Below are 23,187 nucleotides of genomic sequence, written 5' to 3'. Positions count from 1 at the left end.
TGTCCACCGCATTTAACCCAACACCTCTGAATCAGAGGCAACTTAAATCGACATCCACGTCTTCGGCGCCCGGGGAACAGTGGGTTAACTGCCTTGTTCGGAGGCAGAATGACAGATTTTTACCTTGTCAGCTTGGGGATTTGGTCCAGCAACCTTTCAGTTATGTAGGTTCATTGAGATCGAGGACTTAAAGTCCACCAAGACCTTTGGCAAAACTTAACGGTATGGGAGGAATTTTAAGAATTTTAATTAGAAGCAGATTATTTTACATTACTGATAAGCAACCTACCTTGGTTTCTGGGTGGGGAGGGGAGCATGGTTTCTGGGTGGTTTCTGGGAGGGGAGCATGGTTTCTGGGTGGGGAGGGGAGCATGGTTTCTGGGTGGGGAGGGGAGCATGGTTTCTGGGTGGGGAGGGGAGCATGGTTTCTGGGTGGGGAGGGGAGCATGGTTTCTGGGTGGGGAGGGGAGCATGGTTCTGGTGGGGAGGGGAGCATGGTTTCTGGGGTGGGGAGGGGAGCATGGTATCTGGGTGGGGTGGGGAGCATCCATCTTTTGTGAGTTCGGAGTATGACAAAACAAAAATATATATTTTCAGGTTGAAACAACGCTGCTCTCTGACAGGCTGTCTGGTTGAAACAACGCTGCTCTCTGACTGGCTGTCTGGTTGAAACAACGCTGCTCTCTGACTGGCTGTCTGGTTGAAACAACGCTGCTCTCTGACTGGCTGTCTGGTTGAAACAACGCTGCTCTCTGACTGGCTGTCTTGTTGAAACAACGCTGCTCTCTGACTGGCTGTCTGGTTGAAACAACGCTGCTCTCTGACTGGCTGTCTGGTTGAAACAACGCTGCTCTCTGACTGGCTGTCTGGTTGAAACAACGCTGCTCTCTGACTGGCTGTCTGGTTGAAACAACGCTGCTCTCTGACTGGCTGTCTGGTTGAAACAACGCTGCTCTCTGACTGGCTGTCTGGTTGAAACAACGCTGCTCTCTGACTGGCTGTCTGGCTGAAACAACGCTGCTCTCTGACTGGCTGTCTTGCTGAAACAACGCTGCTCTCTGACTGGCTGTCTGGTTGAAACAACGCTGCTCTCTGACTGGCTGGGGGGTCATGAACCCCTGATGACAGACCGACCAGGGCAACTGGGGGTCATGAACCCCTGATGACAGACCGACCGGGTCAACAGGGGGTCATGAACCCCTGATGACAGACCGACCAGGACAACTGGGGGTCATGAACCCCTGATGACAGACCGACCAGGACAACTGGGGGTCATGAACCCCTGATGACAGACCGACCGGGTCAACAGGGGGTCATGAACCCCTGATGACAGACCGACCAGGACAACTGGGGGTCATGAACCCCTGATGACAGACCGACCAGGGCGACTGTCTCAGCCTCCAGTAATTATGCTGCAATAGTTTGTGTCGGGGGGCTAGCGTCAGTCTGTTATCTTCTTGGTGACAGGGGGCAGTATTCGGAAATTCAGATGAATAACGTGCCCAAATTAAACTGCCTGCTTCTCGGGACCAGAAGGTAGGATATGCATATTATTAGTATATTTGGATAGAAAACACTCTGCAGTTTCTAAAACTGTTTGAATGATGTCTGTGAGTATAACAGAACTCATATGGCAGGCAAAAACCTGAGGAAAAAATCCAACCAGGAAGTGGTTTGTAGTTTTTCAACTTATTGCCTTTCCAAACTACAGTGTCTGTGGGGTCATTTTGCACTTCCTAAGGCTTCCACTAGATGTCAACAGTCTTTAGAACCTTGTTTCATGCTTCTACTGTTACTGGGTAGAGAATAAGAGCTGTCTCAAGCCTGGGACCAGTGAGTTGTTTACTGCGTGCTCACGCAGGGGCGCCGCTCCTTCTTTTTCCTCTGTACTGAATATGATATTGTCCGGTTGGAATATTATAGAAGATTTATGTTTAAAAGACCCTAAGGATTGATTGTAAACATCGTTTGACATGTTTCTACGAACGGTAATGGAACTATTTTACTTTTCGTCTCGGGTTTTGCGCTCACGCATTATGCCTTTGGATTAGTGATCTGAACGCGCGAACAAAACGGAGGTATTTGGACATAAATATGGAGTTTATCGAACAAAACAAACATTTCTTGTGGAAGTGGGAGTCCTGGGAGTGGATTCGAACGAAGATCAGCAAAGTGAAGATTTATAATACTGTTTAGTTGACTCCAGAACTTGGCGGGTAACTGTATAGCTTGCTTTGATGGCTGAGCTCTGTACTCAGAATATTGAATAATGTGCTTTCGCTGTAAAGCTATTTTGAAATCTGGCACAGCGGTTGCATTAAATCTGGAGTATTTCTTCTGTCTTATCCGGTGTCGTGTGTGAATTTAAGTATGCTCCCTCTAAGATTCTCTCGCTCTCTCCTCTCAGAGGACCTGAGCCCTAGGACCATGCCTCAGGACTACCTGGCCTGATGACTCCTTGCTGTCCCCAGTTCACCTGGTCGTGCTGCTGCTCTAGTTTCAACTGTTCTACCTGCGGCTATGGAACCCTGACCTGCTGTTTCGACTCTCTCTCTACCGCACCTGCTATGGCTATGAAAAGCCAACTGACATCAACTCCTGAGGTGCTGACCTGTTGGACCCTCTACAACTACTGTGATTATTATTTGACCCTGCTGGTCATCTATGAACATTTGAACATCTTGAACACTAAAACTGTGGCCGAGTACATTTACATGAACACTGAAACTGTGGCCGAGTACATTTACATGAACACTGAAACCGTGGCCGAGTACATTTACATGAACATTGAAACAGTGGCCGAGTACATTTACATGAACACTGAAACCGTGGCCGAGTACATTTACATGAACACTGAAACCGTGGCCGAGTACATTTACATGAACACTGAAACCGTGGCGAGTACATTTACATGAACTGAACCGTGGCCGAGTACATTTACATGAACACTGAAACCGTGGCCGAGTACATTTACATGAACACTGAAACCGTGGCCGAGTACATTTACATGAACACTGAAACCGTGGCCGAGTACATTTACATGAACACTGAAACCGTGGCCGAGTACATTTACATGAACACTGAAACCGTGGCCGAGTACATTTACATGAACACTGAAACCGTGGCCGAGTACATTTACATGAACACTGAAACCGTGGCCGAGTACATTTACATGAACACTGAAACCGTGGCCGAGTACATTTACATGAACACTAATAATGAAATATTAAACCGATTTTGGCAACAGGCAGAGTATGGCATTAGTCATGTTAACATGTTAACTCCATCTCATTCAGTGTAAGGTCATAATAGAATTAAGCATAAACCGGCTTAAACACCTAGATTCTTTTGCACATGTAAACACCTTAAATCAGAGATCCAGAGTATCTGTTCTAGGCATGTGCGAGCATCCATCTTTTGCGAGTTCGGAGTATCTGAAAGTATGCATATTAGAACTAGTTCACATACAAACTCTATATGTACGAACTAAACATAATATGGCCACTTTGATATAGCGTTTAATCCCATTAGGTTGCCTGATTTCAGATGTATCCATGTAAACAGGATTAATTCGGGGGAAATAGTTATTTTTGCAAAGCATGTAAACGTTTTATTCAAACTATAATATTAATCGGAGTATTCACAAATCTGGGTAGGACCTTAATTTTTATTATTATTATATATATATTTTTTTGCCACTGTGGTAGTTAGATTTTAAAAACCTACCAGCCAAAATATTTTTACCTCATAACACCAAAATTCACATAATGGATGAGCATGCTTTGGAATGTTTATAAAACAAGAAATGTATTACTAGTGAGAAGTAATGTGGTATATTGCAAGGCAATATGTAGTGTAGCTCCTGTAATAGAACGTTTCAGATGTGTTCCATACTCACAACAAGCTCATTGGAGATGTGTTCCATACCCACAACAAGCTCATTGGAGATGTGTTCCATACCCGCAACAAGCTCATTGGAGATGTGTTCCATACCCGCAACAAGCTCATTGGAGATGTGTTCCATACCCGCAACAAGCTCATTGGAGATGTGTTCCATACCCGCAACAAGCTCATTGGAGATGTGTTCCATACCCGCAACAAGCTCATTGGAGATGTGTTCCATACCCGCAACAAGCTCATTGGAGATGTGTTCCATACCCGCAACAAGCTCATTGGAGATGTGTTCCATACCCGCAACAAGCTCATTGGAGATGTGTTCCATACCCGCAACAAGCTCATTGGAGATGTGTTCCATACCCACAACAAGCTCATTGGAGATGTGTTCCATACCCACAACAAGCTTATGTCACTCAAATGTTGTGCACAAATTAGGTTACATCCCTGTTAGTGAGCATTTCTCCTTTGCCAAGATAACAGGTGTGGCATACAAAGAAGCTGATTAAACAGCATGCTCATTACACAGGTGCGGACGAAATTGCGAAAAAGTTGGTGAAGGAACAGCTGTACTGGAATGCGAACAATATGGGTGTCAGTTCTGATGGTATGGAGCGGGAGGATGAGGGTCAAGGACCCGAAGAAGACCGATCATGATACAGAAAGCAGTGGAGAGTCTAGCAAAGAAAGCATAAAAGAGGGCCAAGGTAGGACGCAAGAGTAGTGATGTGTTGGAGTGGAAAGTGGTGATGGTGTTTTGAGACCACAGGGCCTCACTTACACCCTATCCCACTAACTAAACGCCCTAGAGAAAGAGGAAGGTAAGCTGAAATTAGCTTGGTTGAAAGTTGGTAAACAGACACTGCATGTATTGACTGATCATGTATGAATACACACACAACCTGGCTGGCTAACAAGCCTAGATTTACACCTGAAACCCCACCTCTTTAAGGAATACCTGGGATAGGATAAAGTAATCCTTCTAACCCCCCCCCTAAAAGATATAGATGCACTATTGTAAAGTGGTTGTTCCACTGGATATCATAAGGTGAATGCACCAATTTGTAAGTCGCTCTGGATAAGAGCGTCTGCTAAATTACGTAAATGTAAATTTAACAACACAGCTTGCTGCATTTCCTACCTTTTAAAAATCAGATGTTAAAATGTTTGCCTCCAAACCAGTCCAGCACGATAATTGTCCTGCTAAGTCAATGCCATGTAGTGAAATGAACGCATCAGTTGCCATCTGTCCCGGAAAACAAATTGAGAAAAAAAACGATTTGCTACATTTGTCATTAGCTGGCAAGCAAGTTCACAAATTCAGGATAAAAAAATGTAAACTGTCCAGGTCTTCCTTGTTGACACGGCTGATTTTACTATTAGTTCCTTTAGTTGTTCAGCCCTAAACAGCTGATAACCAGGAAGAGATCGCCTGCTAGCTAGCCATCGTGTTCAATGAGCTAACTTAGCTTGGCTAGACAGCAGTGACTCAACATTTGAATTCAGAATTCTTACGAAACTAATGTTATTTTTTTTTTTTTATGAAACTAAATGTTAAATAAAATGTAACTTACATTTTACAAAGTCGTTCCATATTCATCTGGAACACTTTCTCCCAAGCAGGGACTTCAGTACGCCGTTAATTCAGAAATGAGGGAAATTTTTGATGGGTCGCAAGGGGTTATGGGATAGCCTCCCAGGCTAAGGAAACTGAAAAAGTATGCTCCCATACGTGCTTAGTTTTCCAGACCTCCCAAGCGCCATTATAGAACTTCAGGTAAACTTAGTACATACCTGCCTTTTCGCGTTCTTACGTTTGGAATCTCACTTGAAAAATGACAGTTAACTTCCGTACTCGCTATATGTTCCAGATAGAACATTACATTTAAGTCATTTTTAGCAGACGCTCTTAGTGTTCCAAAATGCATACTGCTCTGTTTCGATATGAGAATCTCTGTGTCTTCGCTAGCAGCATACAGTTGTAGCAAACTCAAACTATACTGAACAAAAAATAAAAAATAAAAAAAACGCAACATTCAACAATTTCAAAAGATTCTACTGAGTTACAGTTCATAAGGAAATCAGTCAATTTAAATTAATTAATTAGGCCCCAATATATGGACTGGGCAGGAGCGCAGCAATGGATGGGCCTTGGAGGACATAGGCCCACCCACTTGGAAGCCAGGCCCAGCCAATCAGAATTAGTTTTTCCCCCCACAAAAAGGGGTTTATGACAGACAGAAATACTCCTCAGTTTCATCAGCTGTCCAGGTGGCTGGTCTCAGACGATCCCGCAGGTGAAGAAGCAGGATGTGGAGGTCGTGAACTGGCATGGTTATACGTGGTCTGCTGTTTTGAGGCCGGTTGGACGCACTGCCAAATTCTCTAAAATGACATTGCAGGTGGCTTATGGTAGAGAAATTAACATTCAGTTCTTCTACACCTGCATTGCTTGCTGTTTGGGTTTTTTTTTAGGCTGGGTTTCTGTACAGCACTTTGAGATATCAGCTGATGTAAGAAGGGCTTTATAAATACATTTGATTTGATTCTCTGGCTACAGCTCAGGTGGACATTACTACAGTCACCATGCCAATTGCACGCTCCCTCAAAACTTGAGACAGTGGCATTGTGTTGTGTGACAAAACTGCACATTTTAGAGTGGCCTTTTATTGTCCCCAGCAGGTGGATGGATTATCTTGGCAAAGGAGAAACGCTCACTAACAGGGAAGTAAACAAATGTATGCACAAAATGGAACATTTCTGGGATCTTTTATTTCAGCTGATGAAACCAACACTTTACACACTTTACATGTTGCATTTATATTTTTGTTCAGTATAATAGTGAAAAACCACCTAGTGTGTGAGCCAAGAAACAAGAGCACCAAGTATCCTTTCGGGTCAACTCAACCAACTTCTACATGTGGCCTTTGGATTGAAAATAAAAAAGCGCTTCCCAAATGCTCTGACACCACTGTGAGAGAAATTAGAAGATTATGTTATAATACTTTCATTGCATCAAATGGTTGTTTTATGAAACAGAATAGTAATTTTAACTCTACTGTGTCTGTGTTAACTGAAAGTGGGCTTCTGGGAGATTTAACACTGACAGGAGATTTACGATGTCTTTTGGGTGATTCCACATTCCATAGCATGAGTTAATGCTTCTGTTCTACATGGTACCAGGGAGAGATGACTCCTGGGCCTCTCCTCAAAGAATACTGTTTTTACAGCAGATACTGTCTACTGTGAATTATAAATATCTTTCATACAAATCTTAACCTTGTGACCTGTTCTATACATCTGTTGTTTGTCATGTAGGGGGGGGGGTATCTTGGCTATAAAAAGACCTTTGTACTTGTGTCTCGGGGCTCTCAACGAATCATCAGAGGGCGATTCGTAGACCAGCCATCATTAACGAAGAGCACTCAATCGATTCACTTTGTGTGTGTGTTGTATTGATCTGCTCCCTTATTAATAAGTGAATAAAGATTTAGTTTTAAGTATAACTCTGACTTGTGTGATAAGTTTGTCTCTCCTCATTTGATAGTAAAGAAATAAACCACCACACCATCGCGCCAACGTGGCTGATGAAAGACGTTCTTACCCACCAATGGCAAAATACTACTCGCATTTAGCAGCTGTTAAATTTCCCTCCCTGTTCACACAGTAATCGTATTAGTGTCCATGTCAACGGTACATTCTAGTGTCAAAGTGAAAGCCCATCACTAGGAAAACGTTGAGTCGTAAAACTGTCGGCTTCCGCCCCTAAGCTACCCCCCCCAGTCCATCTGTTAGACTGAATATTAAACGGTTAGGCCTACTTTAACATCCTCTCACCAGGCAGTTAGTCGTTGAGGTGTGATGGACGTTTTCTCAGCTGGTCCCCCTGGAGCGCTGGCTGGCTGGCTGTTCTAGAAGCCTAGGGTAGGATTGGGCTCCAGCTTTCCATACCATTCCTCTACAATACTAGGGTATACTGTATTACCGGCAGTGCACACAAGGGGTGCCATTTCATTCCAAAACAAAATATTTTTGATGCACAAAACAACATTTAGGCATCGGGGATCTTTATCCAGGAGGGGATTGATTCTCTGCTGTAACTAAGAAGATTGATCTTGACATCTAGCCAGTTAGCAAACCAAAAGCATAGCTGGATCCCTGAGCTGGAGATCACTGTAAGTTATGGCGTAGCATGCACCCCACCAAACTTTAGGGTGTCACACACAACAACAAAAAAAGAATAAAAAGAGACATTTAAAATCATAAAGTGGGCATTTCAGAATACCCTCCTATACACGGTATACTGCCCAAGTTTACACTAGGGCACTGCTGGCTGTTCTACATTTTAGTAATTTAGCAGACGCTCTTATCCAGAGCGACTTACAGTGGTGAATGCATACATTTCATACATTTTTGTTTTGTTTTTCTGTGCTGGTCCCCCGTGGGAATCATACCCACAACCCTGGTGTTACAGGAAAGGCTACAGGAAAGGCCCTGAGCCGAGCCACAGGGAAGGCCCTGAGCCGAGCCACAGGGAAGGCCCTGAGCCGAGCCACAGAGGGAAGGCCCTGAGCCGAGCCACAGAGGGAAGGCCCTGAGCCGAGCCACAGAGGGAAGGCCCTGAGCTACAGGGGAAGGTCCTGAGCTACAGAGAAGGCCCCTGAGCTACAGAGAAGGCCCCTGAGCTACAGAGAAGGCCCCTGAGCCACAGGAAAGGCCCTGAGCTGAGCCACAGAGAAGGCCCCTGAGCTACAGGGAAGGCCCAGGACTGTGTGACAAACGCCACTGAACTCCTGCCAAGACAACTAGAGCCAACTTCAGTCCAGAACGCTACGCTTGGTTAGCGGCTTAAACACTAAATCATTCAGCAGCCGGACCCACCTGACCATAAGCTTCTCAGGAATTCTGCTGGTGTGGACCACGTCCCTTAACCTTTAGGGAGAGAAGGAAGGTGCTTTGAGCTGCTGTACTGTGTTGAGACTGAGCCCACTGTGACAGCACTAAAAACACTGTGAGCTCTGCATGCTGGAGGTGAGCTACTGAACTTTACACCCGTTTGGGTCAATACAGAACGCTACACAAAAGAAGAAGAGATTCACAGCAATCGGACTACAGCAGCTGCCTGCTGTCATACCCCCTGGAACTATCCGGTGAAAACCTTGCTGGTTAATCATTAACCTGCAGCTTAAGCTAACAAACAAGCTAGTGGGATTTTTAGAACGATTCTGTATGATTGTCTACGGCCAGATGGACTTTAAAAAAAGTTTTAAAAGAGTTTAAAAAAAATCTCCATTGGTACTATGATGGCGCATCTCCCAACTAGCCTAGCACACAGTTCCCTCAGGAAGTATTCGCAACTCTTTACTTTTGAGACGTTTTGTTTTGTTACAGCCTGAATTTTAAATTGAGATTGTGTCACTTGTCATGGCAAACCTAAATAAATTCAGGAGCAGGGCCTCCACGTGTCAAACGGGTAACAATGTCTAATTCACCAGCCACGGCGCGTGGTAACACTCCGGGCTCTACAGTGTGGGCATCTAACACAAATAGTCAAGTACGGGCACAAGTGAGAGTTGTGATTTTAATAGCTAAATAAATGCTGTAGCAGCTGTTTTCAAAGTATTTTCTGCTAATTTGTTTCATATCTGGGTAACGCATAAACGGTATCCTAACGTTATAGCTATCCCACCTCGCATAGCAACACTGCCTTTCTGGGGAGCTGTGAGCACTGAAAGATTTGTGTTTAGAAGCAACGGGGACAGGGACAAAAGTTATTTATTCGAAAGTCTGCTAAAAAGTGAGACTTTGTCCTCGTTTCTTGACTTAGTTACACTTGTTCACAAGCTAGGTTGCTTTTACAAATGTTTGAGTTAGCTCCCACTGCAAGCAAGAGACATTGGCCTTTAATGTACAGTGATGACTCCAGTGGCCCTGTTACCAAGGTAACCTTAAAGGGGCAGCTAAAAATTCTGATTTGTTAAAATACTAAGGTCAAAGAATATTAAAATGACCAATATACCACATTACTTCTTACTCGTAAAACGTTTCTTGTTTTAGAAACATTAATAAGCACGCACATCTTTTGTTTGTTGCTTATTTGTGTAATTAGGGCAACAACAACAAAAATCGGAGTGGACGGTATCTACAGCGCATTCGGAAAGTATTCAGATCCCTTTTTCCACATTTTGTTACGTTACAGCCTTATTCTAAAATGGATTTCCTCATCAATCTACACACAATACCCCATAATGACAAAGCAAAAACAGGCTTAGTAAAAATCAATTATAGGCAAGTCAGTTAAGAACAAATTTTTATTTACAAGATTCTCTGGTCTGATGAAACCAAGATTGAACTCTTTGGCCTGAATGCCAAGCGTCATGTCTGGAGGAAACCTGGCACCATCCCTACAGTGAAGCATGGTGGTGGCAGCATCATGCTGTGGGGATGTTTTTCAGTGGCAGGGACTGGGAGACTAGTCAGGATTGAGAGAAAGATGAACGGAGCATTGTACAGTGAGATCCTTGATGAAAACCTGCTCCAGAGCGCTCAGGACCTCAGACTGGGGCGATGGTTCACCTTCCAACAGGACAACGACCCTAAGCACACAGGCAAGACAACGCAGGAGTGGCTTAGGGACAAGTCTCTGAATGTCCTTGAGTGGCCCAGCCAGAGCCCGGACTTGAACCCAATCGAACATCTCTTGAGATCTGAAAATAGCTGTGCAGCGACGCTCCCCATCCAACCTGACAGAGTTTGAGAGGATCTGCAGAGAAGAATGGGAGAAACTCCCTAAATACAGGTGTGCCAAGCTTGTAGCGTCATACCCAAGAAGACTCGAGGCTGTAATCACTGCCAAAAGTGCTTCAACAAAGTACTGAGTAAAAGGACTGAATACTTATGTAAAATGTGATTTCAGTTTAGTTTTAATACATTTGCAATAACATTATAAATAAACTGTGTAGATTGCTGAGAATTTTTTTTCTTAATCAATTTTAGAATAAGGCTGTAATGTAACAAAATGGGGTCTGAATACTTTAGGAATGCACTGTACCTGCCACTGTGTCTGGTATACAAAACACCACAAAGACCAGGGAGGTTGTCCAACATCTCACAAAGAAGGGCACCTATTGGTAGATGGGTAAAAATGTAAATAGCAGACATTGAATATCCCTTTGAGCGGTGTATCAATACACCCAGTCACTACAAAGATACAGGCGTCCTTCCTAACTCAGTTGCCGGAGAGGAAGGAAACTACTCAGGGATTTCAACATGAGGCCAATGGTGACTTTAAAACAGTTACAGAGTTTAATGGCTGTGGTAGGAGAAAACTGAGGATGGATCAACAACATTGTAGTTACTCCACAATACTAACCTAATTGACAGAGTGAAAAGACGACAAATATTCAAAAACATCCATCCTGTTTGAAATAAGGCACTAAAGTAAAACAACTTTGTCCTAAATACAAAGCGTTATGTTTGGGGGCAAATCCTACATCACTGAGTACCACTCTTCATATTGTCAAGCATGGTGGTGGCTGCATCATGTTATGGGTATGCTTGTCTTCAGCAAGTACTAAGGAGTTTTTTTAGCATAAAAATAAACATTACAGAGCTAAGAACAAGCAAAATCCTGGTTCTGCTTTCCAACAAACACTGGGAGACAAATTCACCTTTCAGCAGGACAATAACCTAAAACACAAGGCCAGATATAGACTGGAGTTGCTTACCAAGACTACACTGAATGTTCCCGAGTGGCAGAGGTAAAGTTCACTTAAAGCTACGACAAGACTTGAAAATGTCTGTCTAGCAATGATCAACAACCAACTTGACGAGATTGAAGAAGTGGATATATTGTACAAGCCAGGTGTGCAAAGCTTTTAGAGAGTTACCCAGAAAGACTCACAGCTGTAGTGGCTGCCAAAAGATGATTCGAACATCTATTGACTCCGGGGAGTGAATACTTAGGTAAATAACACCTGTATTTCATTTTAAAAACATTTTCTAAAAATGTATAAGAACATGCTTTCACTTTGTCATTATTGGGTATTGTGTGTAGATGGGTGAGAAATAATAATTTCATCCGTTTTTTTTAAATCAGACTAACAAAATGTTGATTAAGTCAAAGGGTATGAATACTTTCTGAAGGCTTTGTAGGTAGTAGCCACCGAATGTCGTTTTTGGGGAGTTTGGACATTAACAAGTAAATGTGAACGAGAGACATTGTGCAAATGAACAACGTTTTGAAATATGCTTCTCTGATGGAAGAAGAGCACTGGCTCTGGAGCCGCTAGGGCCGGCTCAGAGGAGAAGAAGGAGCAGCTAGGGCCCGCTCAGAGGAGAAGAAGGAGCAGCTAGGGCCGGCTCAGAGGAGAAGAAGGAGCAGCTAGGGCCCGCTCAGAGGAGAAGAAGGAGCAGCTAGGGCCGGCTCAGAGGAGAAGAAGGAGCAGCTAGGGCCGGCTCAGAGGAGAAGAAGGAGCAGCTAGGGCCGGCTCAGAGGAGAAGAAGGAGCAGCTAGGGCCCGCTCAGAGGAGAAGAAGGAGCAGCTAGGGCCCGCTCAGAGGAGAAGAAGGAGCAGCTAGGGCCCGCTCAGAGGAGAAGAAGGAGCAGCTAGGGCCCGCTCAGAGGAGAAGAAGGAGCAGCTAGGGCCCGCTCAGAGGAGAAGAAGGAGCAGCTAGGGCCCGCTCAGAGGAGAAGAAGGAGCAGCTAGGGCCCGCTCAGAGGAGAAGAAGGAGCAGCTAGGGCCCCGCTCAGAGGAGAAGAAGGAGCAGCTAGGGCCGGCTCAGAGGAGAAGAAGGAGCAGCTAGGGCCCGCTCAGAGGAGAAGAAGGAGCTGCAGCTAGGGCCCGCTCAGAGGAGAAGAAGGAGCTGCAGCTAGGGCCCGCTCAGAGGAGAAGAAGGAGCAGCAGCTAGGGCCCGCTCAGAGGAGAAGAAGGAGCAGCTAGGGCCCGCTCAGAGGAGAAGAAGGAGCAGCTAGGGCCCGCTCAGAGGAGAAGAAGGAGCAGCAGCTAGGGCCGCTCAGAGGAGAAGAAGGAGCAGCTAGGGCCCGCTCAGAGGAGAAGAAGGAGCAGCAGCTAGGGCCCGCTCAGAGGAGAAGAAGGAGCAGCAGCTAGGGCCCGCTCAGAGGAGAAGAAGGAGCAGCAGCTAGGGCCCGCTCAGAGGAGAAGAAGGAGCAGCAGCTAGGGCCCGCTCAGAGGAGAAGAAGGAGCAGCAGCTAGGGCCCGCTCAGAGAAGAAGGAGCAGCTAGGGCCCGCTCAGAGAAGAAGGAGCAGCTAGGGCCCGCTCAGAAGAGAAGGAGCAGCTAGGGCCCGCTCAGAGGAGGAGGAGCAGGAGCAGCTAGGGCCCACTCAGAGGAGGAGGAGCAGGAGCAGCTAGGGCCCGCTCAGAGGAGGAGAAGGAGCAGCTAGGGCCCGCTCAGAGGAGGAGAAGGAGAAGCTAGGGCCCGCTCAGAGGAGGAGAAGGAGCAGCTAGGGCCCGCTCAGAGGAGGAGAAGGAGCAGCTAGGGCCCGCTCAGAGGAGGAGAAGGAGCAGCTAGGGCCCGCTCAGAGGAGAAGGAGCAGCTAGGGCCCGCTCAGAGGAGAAGAAGGGAAGATATCTATACAGCTAACACTGCTGCTAACTCATCCAAAGCGCTTTGACTTCTCAAACACGGCAGAAAGTTAACACTATATGATGCCACGTCGCCTTGTTAATTCAGCCAGTTACTGAGATAACTAGCATGTTAAACTAAATACACAGCTAGACTCTCCTCCCTCTTTCTCCTGTTGTGTAATTTACAAACAAACAAACAAACACGTGACTGGCTCAACTGTTCTGATGAACTATGGTAAGCTTCAGAATGCATTATAACGTGACATGTGAAATGAAGAACGTAATCTGCTTTATCTCTAATATAGTATACCTACACCTTCACAATAAATCCATGTAATATAGTCTACCTACACCTTCACACTAAATCCATGTAATAGTCTACGTACACCATCACAATAAATCCATGTAATATAGTCTACCTACACCTTCACAATAAATCCACGTAATATAGTCTACCTACACCATCACAATAAATCCATGTAATATAGTCTACCTACACCATCACAATAAATCCATGTAATATAGTCTACCTACACCATCATCATAAATTCATGTAATATAGTCTACACCATCACAATAAATCCATGTAATATAGTCTACCTACACCATCACAATAAATCCATGTAATATAGTCTACCTACACCATCACAATAAATCCATGTAATAGTCTACACCACCACAATAAATCCATGTAATATAGTCTACCTACACCATCACAATAAATCCATGTAATATAGTCTACCTACACCATCACAATAAATCCATGTAATATAGTCTACCTACACCATCACAATAAATCCATGTAATATAGTCTACCTACACCATCACAATAAATCCATGTAATATAGTCTACCTACACCTTCACAATAAATCCATGTAATATAGTCTACCTAAACCATCACAATAAATCCATGTAATATAGTCTACCTACACCATCACAATAAATCCATGTAATATAGTCTACCTACACCATCACAATAAATCCATGTAATATAGTCTACACCATCACAATAAATCCATGTAATATAGTCTACACCACCACAATAAATCCATGTAATAGTCTACACCACCACAATAAATCCATGTAATAGTCTACACCACCACAATAAATCCATGTAATATAGTCTACCTACACCATCACAATAAATCCATGTAATATAGTCTACCTACACCATCACAATAAATCCATGTAATATAGTCTAGCTACACCATCACAATAAATCCATGTAATATAGTCTACCTACACCATCACAATAAATCCATGTAATATAGTCTACCTACACCATCACAATAAATCCATGTAATATAGTCTACACCATCACAATAAATCCATGTAATATAGTCTACACCATCACAATAAATCCATGTAATATAGTCTACACCATCACAATAAATCCATGTAATAGTCTACACCATCACAATAAATCCATGTAATATAGTCTACACCATCACAATAAATCCATGTAATATAGTCTACACCATCACAATAAATCCATGTAATATAGTCTACCTACACCATCACAATAAATCCATGTAATATAGTCTACACCATCACAATAAATCCATTATTTATTATAGACAGGTCTAAAGAAACATGATATGAAGAAAATGTAGTCTATTTCAGGAGAACAGAATAGCATCCTCTGAGTTGTCCTGATGTTAGGTCCTGATCTGTCTATTCCATCCGTCTTTCTGCTGGGTGAGAGGTCAAACCTCCACTAGCGTCTTCCTGCTGGGTGAGAGGTCAAACCTCCACTAGTGTCTTTCTGCTGGGTGAGAGGTCAAACCTCCACTAGCGTCTTCCTGCTGGGTGAGAGGTCAAACCTCCACTAGCGTGCTGGGTGAGAGGTCAAACCTCCACTAGCGTCTTCCTGCTGGGTGAGAGTTCAAAACTCCACTAGCGTGCTGGGTGAGACGTCAAACCTCCACTAGTGTCTTTCTGCTGGGTGAGAGGTCAAACCTCCACTAGTGTGCTGGGTGAGAGGTCAAACCTCCACTAGCGTCTTCCTGCTGGGTGAGAGGTCAAACCTCCACTAGTGTCTTTCTGCTGGGTGAGACGTCAAAACTCCACTAGTGTCTTTCTGCTGGGTGAGAGGTCAAACCTCCACTAGTGTGCTGGGTGAGAGGTCAAACCTCCACTAGCGTCTTCCTGCTGGGTGAGAGGTCAAACCTCCACTAGCATCTTTCTGCTGGGTGAGAGGTCAAACCTCCACTAGCGTGCTGGGTGAGAGGTCAAACCTCCACTAGCGTCTTCCTGCTGGGTGAGAGGTCAAACCTCCACTAGTGTGCTGGGTGAGAGGTCAAACCTCCACTAGTGTCTTTCTGCTGGGTGAGAGGTCAAACCTCCACTAGTGTGCTGGGTGAGAGGTCAAACCTCCACTAGTGTGCTGGGTGAGAGGTCAAACCTCCACTAGCGTGCTGGGTGAGAGGTCAAACCTCCACTAGCGTCTTTACTCCAGGAGATCTGTACTTGGTCTCCCGTCGCTGAAGGTGACATCCCGTACTCCAAAAACATATTTAACAGCCCTCTGTTTGACCCATTTCTGACAAATTTCCGTCACTAAAAACAAATCTATAAACCCGAATGCCTTACCAGTCGGTAGGGGCCATACAATGTGTGAACTGTGGTAAATCTACATTTTTCGACTGCAGGAATTGACTTAAAGTAGCTACTAGGGCCGTGGCCTTACCAGTCGTTAAGGGCCATACAATGTGTGAAAATAAATGTTTAAATCCAACTTTTCCAGAGTTTACTGAATTCTAACCGTATCTCCCTAAAGGTGCCACCTGGGATCACGCAGGTATCTCGCGAGGTAACTACTACGGCGAATGGGAACTAGGCAGTGAGCTTAGAAAAATGTAGATTTAAACATGTGTTTTTACCACAGTTCACACATTGTATGGCCCCTACCAACTGGTAAGTCCGGTTTATAGATTTACCTTTCGTGACGGGAAGTTTCTCAGAAATGGGTCAAACAGAGGGCTGTTAAATATGTTTTTGGAGTACTGGATGTCACCTTCTGCGACAGGAGACCAAGTACAGGTCTCCTGGGGTAAAGAGGCTGGTCTACACATTTTTACATTTTAGTCATTTAGCAGACGCTCTTATCCAGAGTGACTTACAGTAGTGAATGCATACATTTCATACATTTTTTTCTTTCTTTTTCGTACTGGTCCCCCAGTGGGAATCAAACCCACAACCCTGGTGTTGCAAACCCCATGCTCTACCAACTGAGCTACACATGACCTACTGAATATACTCCTTCAGACTGACAAGCAAATCCATCACACTTCCTTCTACAACAGGAAACACTTGTCAAAGTTATCAGGAACATAAAACAGTAAAGAGTATTAATGTCCTCTCATATTTCACAACTCAGACTTGGAAGAGTGCCTTTCTTGCATGGTATTAAATGTTTGTTTAAATTAGAGCAGACCGTCTCCTGAATTACCTTGGTGATGAGCAGTGGTTCTTGGTGTTCTCTGCCTCCTTTGAGAGTGAATCCCCATGGAGCACCCCCCGAGAGCAGGACATCTACCAGCCGCCACCCTTCCCGACTCCTCTGATCCAGGTCTTCCGGTTTCTCCATCAGCCAGTGGTTGTGATCGCCTTCAGAATATCGGGGCTCACTCCTACTATCCAAGGTGTCCATGGAGCTTAGAAAAACACCTCACTTGATAAAAGACAAGAGGTCAGTTTTCAATAACAGAAAAAAAAAAATTAAGCTTTTTCTTGATAACTGAAGAAAAAAAAACATTTTTACTACACCACTAAAATAAAACATTTTACTACACCACTATGCTGCCTTCTGATCACACTCCAGACTGTAACGCCCGATGTCCACCAGATATATCTGCGTTTTATTTTACCAGATGTCTAGCCCACATTTTTATACTTGATGCACCTGCGTCGCTTTTTCAACTTGTTGGAGTGTGTGTGTGTGTGTGTGTGTGTGTGTGTGTGTGTGTGTGTGTGTGTGTGTGTGTGTGTACTTCCGTTTGTACCACGGTACTGTAAAACAAAGCAGAAGTGGAAAAGGTTGAATAACTCAAACCTGGTGCTGCATCCCCAGCGGAGTTTCACACTGCTCCATTTACAATGAATAACTTCCGCCGGAACGCAAACAGTTTGATGAATCTGGTGGACATGAGGCATAATGCTCTTAGTTCAGACTTAAAATATGTTGTCAGTGTGCAGGGGGGGTTTAAACTAATGTTAATAACTCATCCAAATACACTGGGAAAGGACCCCCCTGCTTTGTTACTTACTGTAATAAGTTATCACATGAAGCTAGTTATCTAAAATACGTTTCATGTAATATTTAACTAAGCCAGCTAAGATCACACTGTTCACAAACAACACAAAGTGTCAAGGCACGTCAAGCTAGTTAATGTTTTGCTAGGCTAACTCCAAACTAGCAGTCGATTAGCTATTTTCCCAAACACATGGAAAAATACCTGGGACTTGCTAGAAACTGGTATAGAAATTCAATAAAGCATTAAACTCGACTTAAATAAATTAAAACATTCAGACATGAACTGTTGTTTTCTAGAGTAATTAATAATCGCAGAGGTTGAAACTCGACAGTGTTACATTTTGTTTCCATCGTTAGCTACCTGGGAATTCAATTTGTTGGAAAAAAGGACCGATCTTGACCTGGTTTGCTTTTTTTGTCGACGAGCACAGCTTTCAAAGTGATGTATTCTTCATAATATTCGTCACTTGTCTTCTGCCAATTTAACGAAATACGTGGAATTATGTAGTTTTCAAGCGACCCACCTTTTTTTTTACAAGAGACTAGCTAGCATGCTAGTTTATTAACCTGTGGATTGAGTCGCCTGCCAATGCAATGGATTACACAGCAACCTGGGATTTGGACGGTTGCAGCCTGGAGTCATACACTACACATAACATCGTAAACGGAAATCCAGAGCACTCAATGAGTATGATATGTTGAAGATATACTTTATCTACTTCCCCAGAGAAAGATGAATTTATGGATACCATTTTAAGTCTCTGTCCAGTATGAAGGAAGTTAGAGATAGTATTGGCTCGCAAAAACTAACTAGCATTAGCGCAATGGCAGGAAGTCTATGGGTATCTGCTAGCACATATAATATAAATTGTAATTCGCAACATATCATATGAAATGTATGATAGACAACCACAAATTAATACATACAATACGAAACGTAACATATAGTAATTGAGTTATCAAAATGTTTTTTGTACTAAATTACGTCTATCCGTGAGTCTAGGTTGATCTTCCAAATTGCCAACGAGCCTCTGGCATATACTACAACAGCACCACCTGGTGTTGTAGACATGTAACTGTACCTCGAATAGGATGACAGTAGTTTATTGTTACGGATACAGGTATCCTGATTTATGTTACGGGTCTCGTATCCATCCCCCCCTAGACTGCTGGGCCAAAGGGATTCGTAACATTTATGCACATAAAGTTTACGTGCTGTCGAGTAGATACTTTAGACTTTAGTCTATAGAGCTCGCCAGCTTGAAGTAGGCAGGGCAAACCCGTTTTGGTGATTTCTGGTATATCATCAAAATCATTCACATCACGTTTTTGGACTCATTTAGACTTTACAGTGATATGCTACTATCCCTTTCCCAACATTGCAGACTTAAAAAGTAAGGAAATTGTAACACAATAGATAATAATGAGGGTATATACAAGGAGTAGCGGTACAGAGTCAATGTGTAGTAATATGTAGGTGTAGGTAGGGGTAATAGTCACTTGGCAGTCAGGATAGATAATCAACAGAGTAGCAGCAGCGTATGTGTGTGTGTGTGTGTGTGAGTGTCAGTGTATGTGAGTGTGCATAGAGCAGTGGCGACCCATCATTCAGGGCGACCCGTCATTCAGGGCGACCCGTCATTCAAGGCGACCCGTCATTCAGGTCGACCCGTCATTCAGGGCGACCCGTCATTTAGGGCAACCCGTCATGCAGGTCGACCCGTCATTCAGAGCGACCCGTCTTTCAGGTCGACCCGTCATTCAGGGCGACCCATCATTCAGGGCGACCCGTCATTCAGGTCGACCCGTCATTCAGGGCGACCCGTCATTCAGGGCGACCCGTCATTTAGGGCAACTCGTCATGCAGGTCGACCCGTCATTCAGAGCGACCCGTTATTTAGGGCGACCCGTCATTCAGGGCGACCCGTCATTCAGGGCGACCCGTCATTTAGGGCGACCCGTCATTCAGGGCGACCCATCATGCAGGTCGACCCGTCATTCAGGGCGACCCGTCATTTGAGCCCCACCTGTTTAGCATGTTAATTTGGCGTTAATATGTGCATCAAAGCTGGGACCGAGAGACTGAAAAACAGCTTCTATCTCAAGGCCATCAGACTGATAAACAGCTTCTATCTCCAGGCCATCAGACTGTTAAACAGCCATCACTAACATTGAGTGGCTGCTGCCAACATACTGACTCAATAAATAATGCCACTTTATATAATGAAAAATTGATGTAATTAAATGTATCACTAGCCACTTTAAACAATGCCACTTTAAATAATGAAAAATTGATGTAATTAAATGTATCACTAGCCACTTTAAACAATGCCACTTTATATAATGTTTACTTACCCTACATTACTCATCTCATATGTATATACTGTACTCTATACCATCTACTGCATCTTGTCTATGCCGTTCGGCCATCACTCATCCATATATTTTTATGTACATATTCTTATTCATTCCTTTACACTTCTGTGTATAAAGTAGTTGTTGTTGTTAGATATTACTGCACGGTCGGAACTAGAAGCACAAGCATTTCACTACACTCGCATTAACACCTGCATGTGACAAATACAATTTGATTTGATCAGTTTGCAAACAGTGTAAAAAAATATATACAAAGATGGTCTATTTGTTCTCTTGAGTAAGGCAGCTCCAAAATGCAGGTGTTTCAGCCCAGCTCAGTGCTTTCTGTGGTGGAGGGGCAGCCAGAGGAATATACAGGTGTTTCAGCCCAGCTCAGTGCTTTCTGTGGTGGAGGGGCAGCCAGAGGAATATACAGGTGTTTCAGCCCAGCTCAGTGCTTTCTGTGGTGGAGGGGTAGCCAGAGGAATATACAGGTGTTTCAGCCCAGCTCAGTGCTTTCTGTGGTGGAGGGGCAGCCAGAGGAATATACAGGTGTACCAGCCCAGCTCAGTGCTTTCTGTGGTGGAGGGGCAGCCAGAGGAATATACAGGTGTACCAGCCCAGCTCAGTGCTTTCTGTGGTGGAGGGGCAGCCAGAGGAAAATACAGGTGTTTCAGCCTAGCTCAGTGCTTTCTGTGGTGGAGGGGCAGCCAGAGAAATATACAGGTGTTTCAGCCCAGCTCAGTGCTTTCTGTGGTGGAGGGGCAGCCAGAGATAAATACAGGTGTTTCAGCCTAGCTCAGGGCTTTCTGTGGTGGAGGGGCAGCCAGAGGAAAATACAGGTGTTTCAGCCCAGCTCAGTGCTTTCTGTGGTGGAGGGGCAGCCAGAGGAAAATACAGAGCTTAGGGGTTGGTAATGTTCCCTAGCTGCGCCGTGATTGGCTCAGTGTTCTGTCACTCATGAGGACACTACTTCACCTCTAAATCTACGGGGAGATTTAGATTTACATTAGAAGTGTCCATCCAAGAAGGCTCAAGGTCATTGGCCACAGATAAAATTATGTCAAATCACGTTATATCTACAGTAGCTTTGATTGGACTGATCATGTCAACATCATACATTCAAAATCTTAGCTAGCAAGCTAGACAATCAGTCATCATCATGAATAATGTCGGCAATCTACTGGCAAATCCTTTTCAATCCTTGTTATATGAAGAGAAATGTTAGATAAAACATATCGGTGCTCATCGACCATTGGACATAAATATTACACAACAAGTTGGAAATCGCAAATTCAACAATTTGTGGTTTGGAAGGACTCAGTGGCTAACTGCAAGCGTTGCAAAGCAATCACTAGCCTGCTATCAAATCAAACTTGATTTGTCACATGCGCCGAATACAACAAGTATTCGCCTTTACCGTGAAATGCTTACTTACAAGCCTTTAACCAACAGTGCAGTTCAAGAAGAGTTAAGAAAATATTTACCAAATAAACTTCAGTATAAAATAATAAAAAGTAACACAATAACATAACAATAACGAGGCTATGTACAGGGGGCACCGGTACCAAGTCAGTGTGCAGGGGTACAGGCTAGTTGAGGTAATTTGTATGTGTAGGTGGGGGTGACGTGACTATGCATAGATAATAAACAGCGTAGCAGCAGTGTACAAAACAAAGGGGGGGGGGGTCAATGTAAATAGTCCGGGTAGACATTTGATTAATTGTTCAGCAGTCTTATGGCTTGGGGGTAAAAACTGCTAAGGAGCCTTTTGGTCCTAGACTTGGCTCTCCGGTACCGCTTGCCGTGCGGTAGCAGAGAGAACAGTCTATAACTTGGGTGACTGGAGTCTCTGACAATTTTTGGGGCTTTCCTCTGAGACCGCCTATTATATAGGTCCTGGATGGCAGGAAGCTTGGCCCCAGTGATGTACTGGGCCGTACGCGTTACCCTCTGTAGCGCCTTACGGTCAGATGCCGAGCAGCTGCCATACCAGGCGGTGATGCAACCGGTCAGGATGCTCTCGATGGTGCAGCTGTAAACTTTTTGAGGATCTGGGGACCCGTGCCAAATCTTTTCAGTCTTCTGAGGGGGAAAAGGTGTTGTGGTGCCCTCTTCACGACTGTCTTGGTGTGTTTGGACCATGATAGTTTGTTGGTGATGTGGACACCAAGGAACTTGAAGCTCTCAACCTGCTCCACTACAGCCCTGTTGATGTTAATGGAGGCCTGTTCGGCCCTTCTTTTCCTGTAGTCCACGATCAGCTCCTTTGTCTTGTGCACATTGAAGGAGAGGTTATTGTCCTGGCACCACACGGCCAGGTCTCTGACCTCCTCCCTATTGGCTGTCTCATCGTTGTCGGTGATCAGGCCTACGACTATTCGGTGGAGTGGGTGTGTTGTCCAAGTCTGGGTTTAAGGGTCTCTTTTCCAAGCTTAAAATGATAAACATTCACATTCAACAAGATGGGACAAAAAAGGTTGAATACATTGGCCTTGCTGTCAATCCATCATGACTTCTGCCACGTTCAAAACAACTGGAAACTCGGAGCTGGAAAATCTCAGACTTCAGTGAGTTCAAGACAACTGGGAACTCGGAGCTGGAAAATCTCAGACTTCAGTGAGTTCAAGACAACTGGGAACTCTGGGAATAACTAGCTCCGACTGGGAAAATACGTTTTGAACGGTCACCCAACTCGGAATTCCAAGTCGGGAACTAGGGCCTCTTTCTAGAGCTCCGACCTGAAGATCACTGACATCATGATTCAACCTTGTTTTTTTTCAACGTTCCCAGTTGTCTTGAAAGCACCATAAATCCAGAGAATGCCAGACTTTGATGACAAAGTTTGATGACAAAATTTGCCTACAAGAAGGACCGGCACGCCACCTTCCTGTTCAAGTGAGCACAGCACAACATGGTGAGTCCAAAAATGTATTTTATGATGCTACATAAATTATGTAATATCCCACGGCAATATGTATACTGTAGCTAAGAAAGTAATACTAAGTGTATGTTGTGTAGTAAGCTGTTAGTAGCCCTTGTGCCTCGCAGTAATAATTTGGTCCCTTTCCCCCTCATAACTTAGCCTACTGTTC

At 44.3% G+C, this 23,187-nt stretch overlaps 1 protein-coding gene and 1 long non-coding RNA gene across 10 annotated transcripts in view; both read right to left on the bottom strand.

Annotated features, from left to right (window-relative positions):
* shroom2a (shroom family member 2a) overlaps positions 1–18,652 on the bottom strand; it is a 94,023-nt gene extending 75,371 nt beyond the window's left edge. For 2 of the 8 annotated variants that reach the window (XM_029744572.1, XM_029744579.1), the window contains exons 1-2: positions 18,099–18,652; positions 16,934–17,155 (exon numbers count right to left, since the gene is read on the bottom strand). In XM_029744572.1, coding sequence (XP_029600432.1) covers positions 16,934–17,134 — 201 coding nt within the window. In that variant the 5' untranslated portion in view covers positions 17,135–17,155; positions 18,099–18,652. Of the gene's footprint in view, positions 1–7,731; positions 8,753–8,775; positions 10,046–16,933; positions 17,156–17,276; positions 17,501–17,536; positions 17,620–18,098 lie in introns of those variants that run through there. The other 6 variants (XM_029744573.1, XM_029744574.1, XM_029744575.1 and 3 more) reach the window with 6 other exon arrangements.
* LOC115183235 (uncharacterized) lies at positions 15,171–15,976 on the bottom strand. 2 transcript variants are annotated; one of them, XR_003874004.1, is made up of 2 exons: positions 15,918–15,975; positions 15,171–15,756 (listed from the first exon to the last, which is right to left on the bottom strand). It is a non-coding gene; the product is annotated as an uncharacterized LOC115183235 (long non-coding RNA). The 2 variants fall into 2 exon arrangements; XR_003874003.1 differs by having other exon boundaries at positions 15,418–15,756; positions 15,788–15,976.
* Positions 18,653–23,187: the final 4,535 nt, after the last annotated feature.

This window comes from Salmo trutta, unplaced genomic scaffold, assembly GCF_901001165.1.
Source record: "Salmo trutta unplaced genomic scaffold, fSalTru1.1, whole genome shotgun sequence".
NCBI classification, from domain to species: Eukaryota; Metazoa; Chordata; class Actinopteri; order Salmoniformes; family Salmonidae; genus Salmo; species Salmo trutta.
Note: the sequence above shows the minus strand (reverse complement) of the source record. Positions and strands in the feature narration are given on the sequence as shown.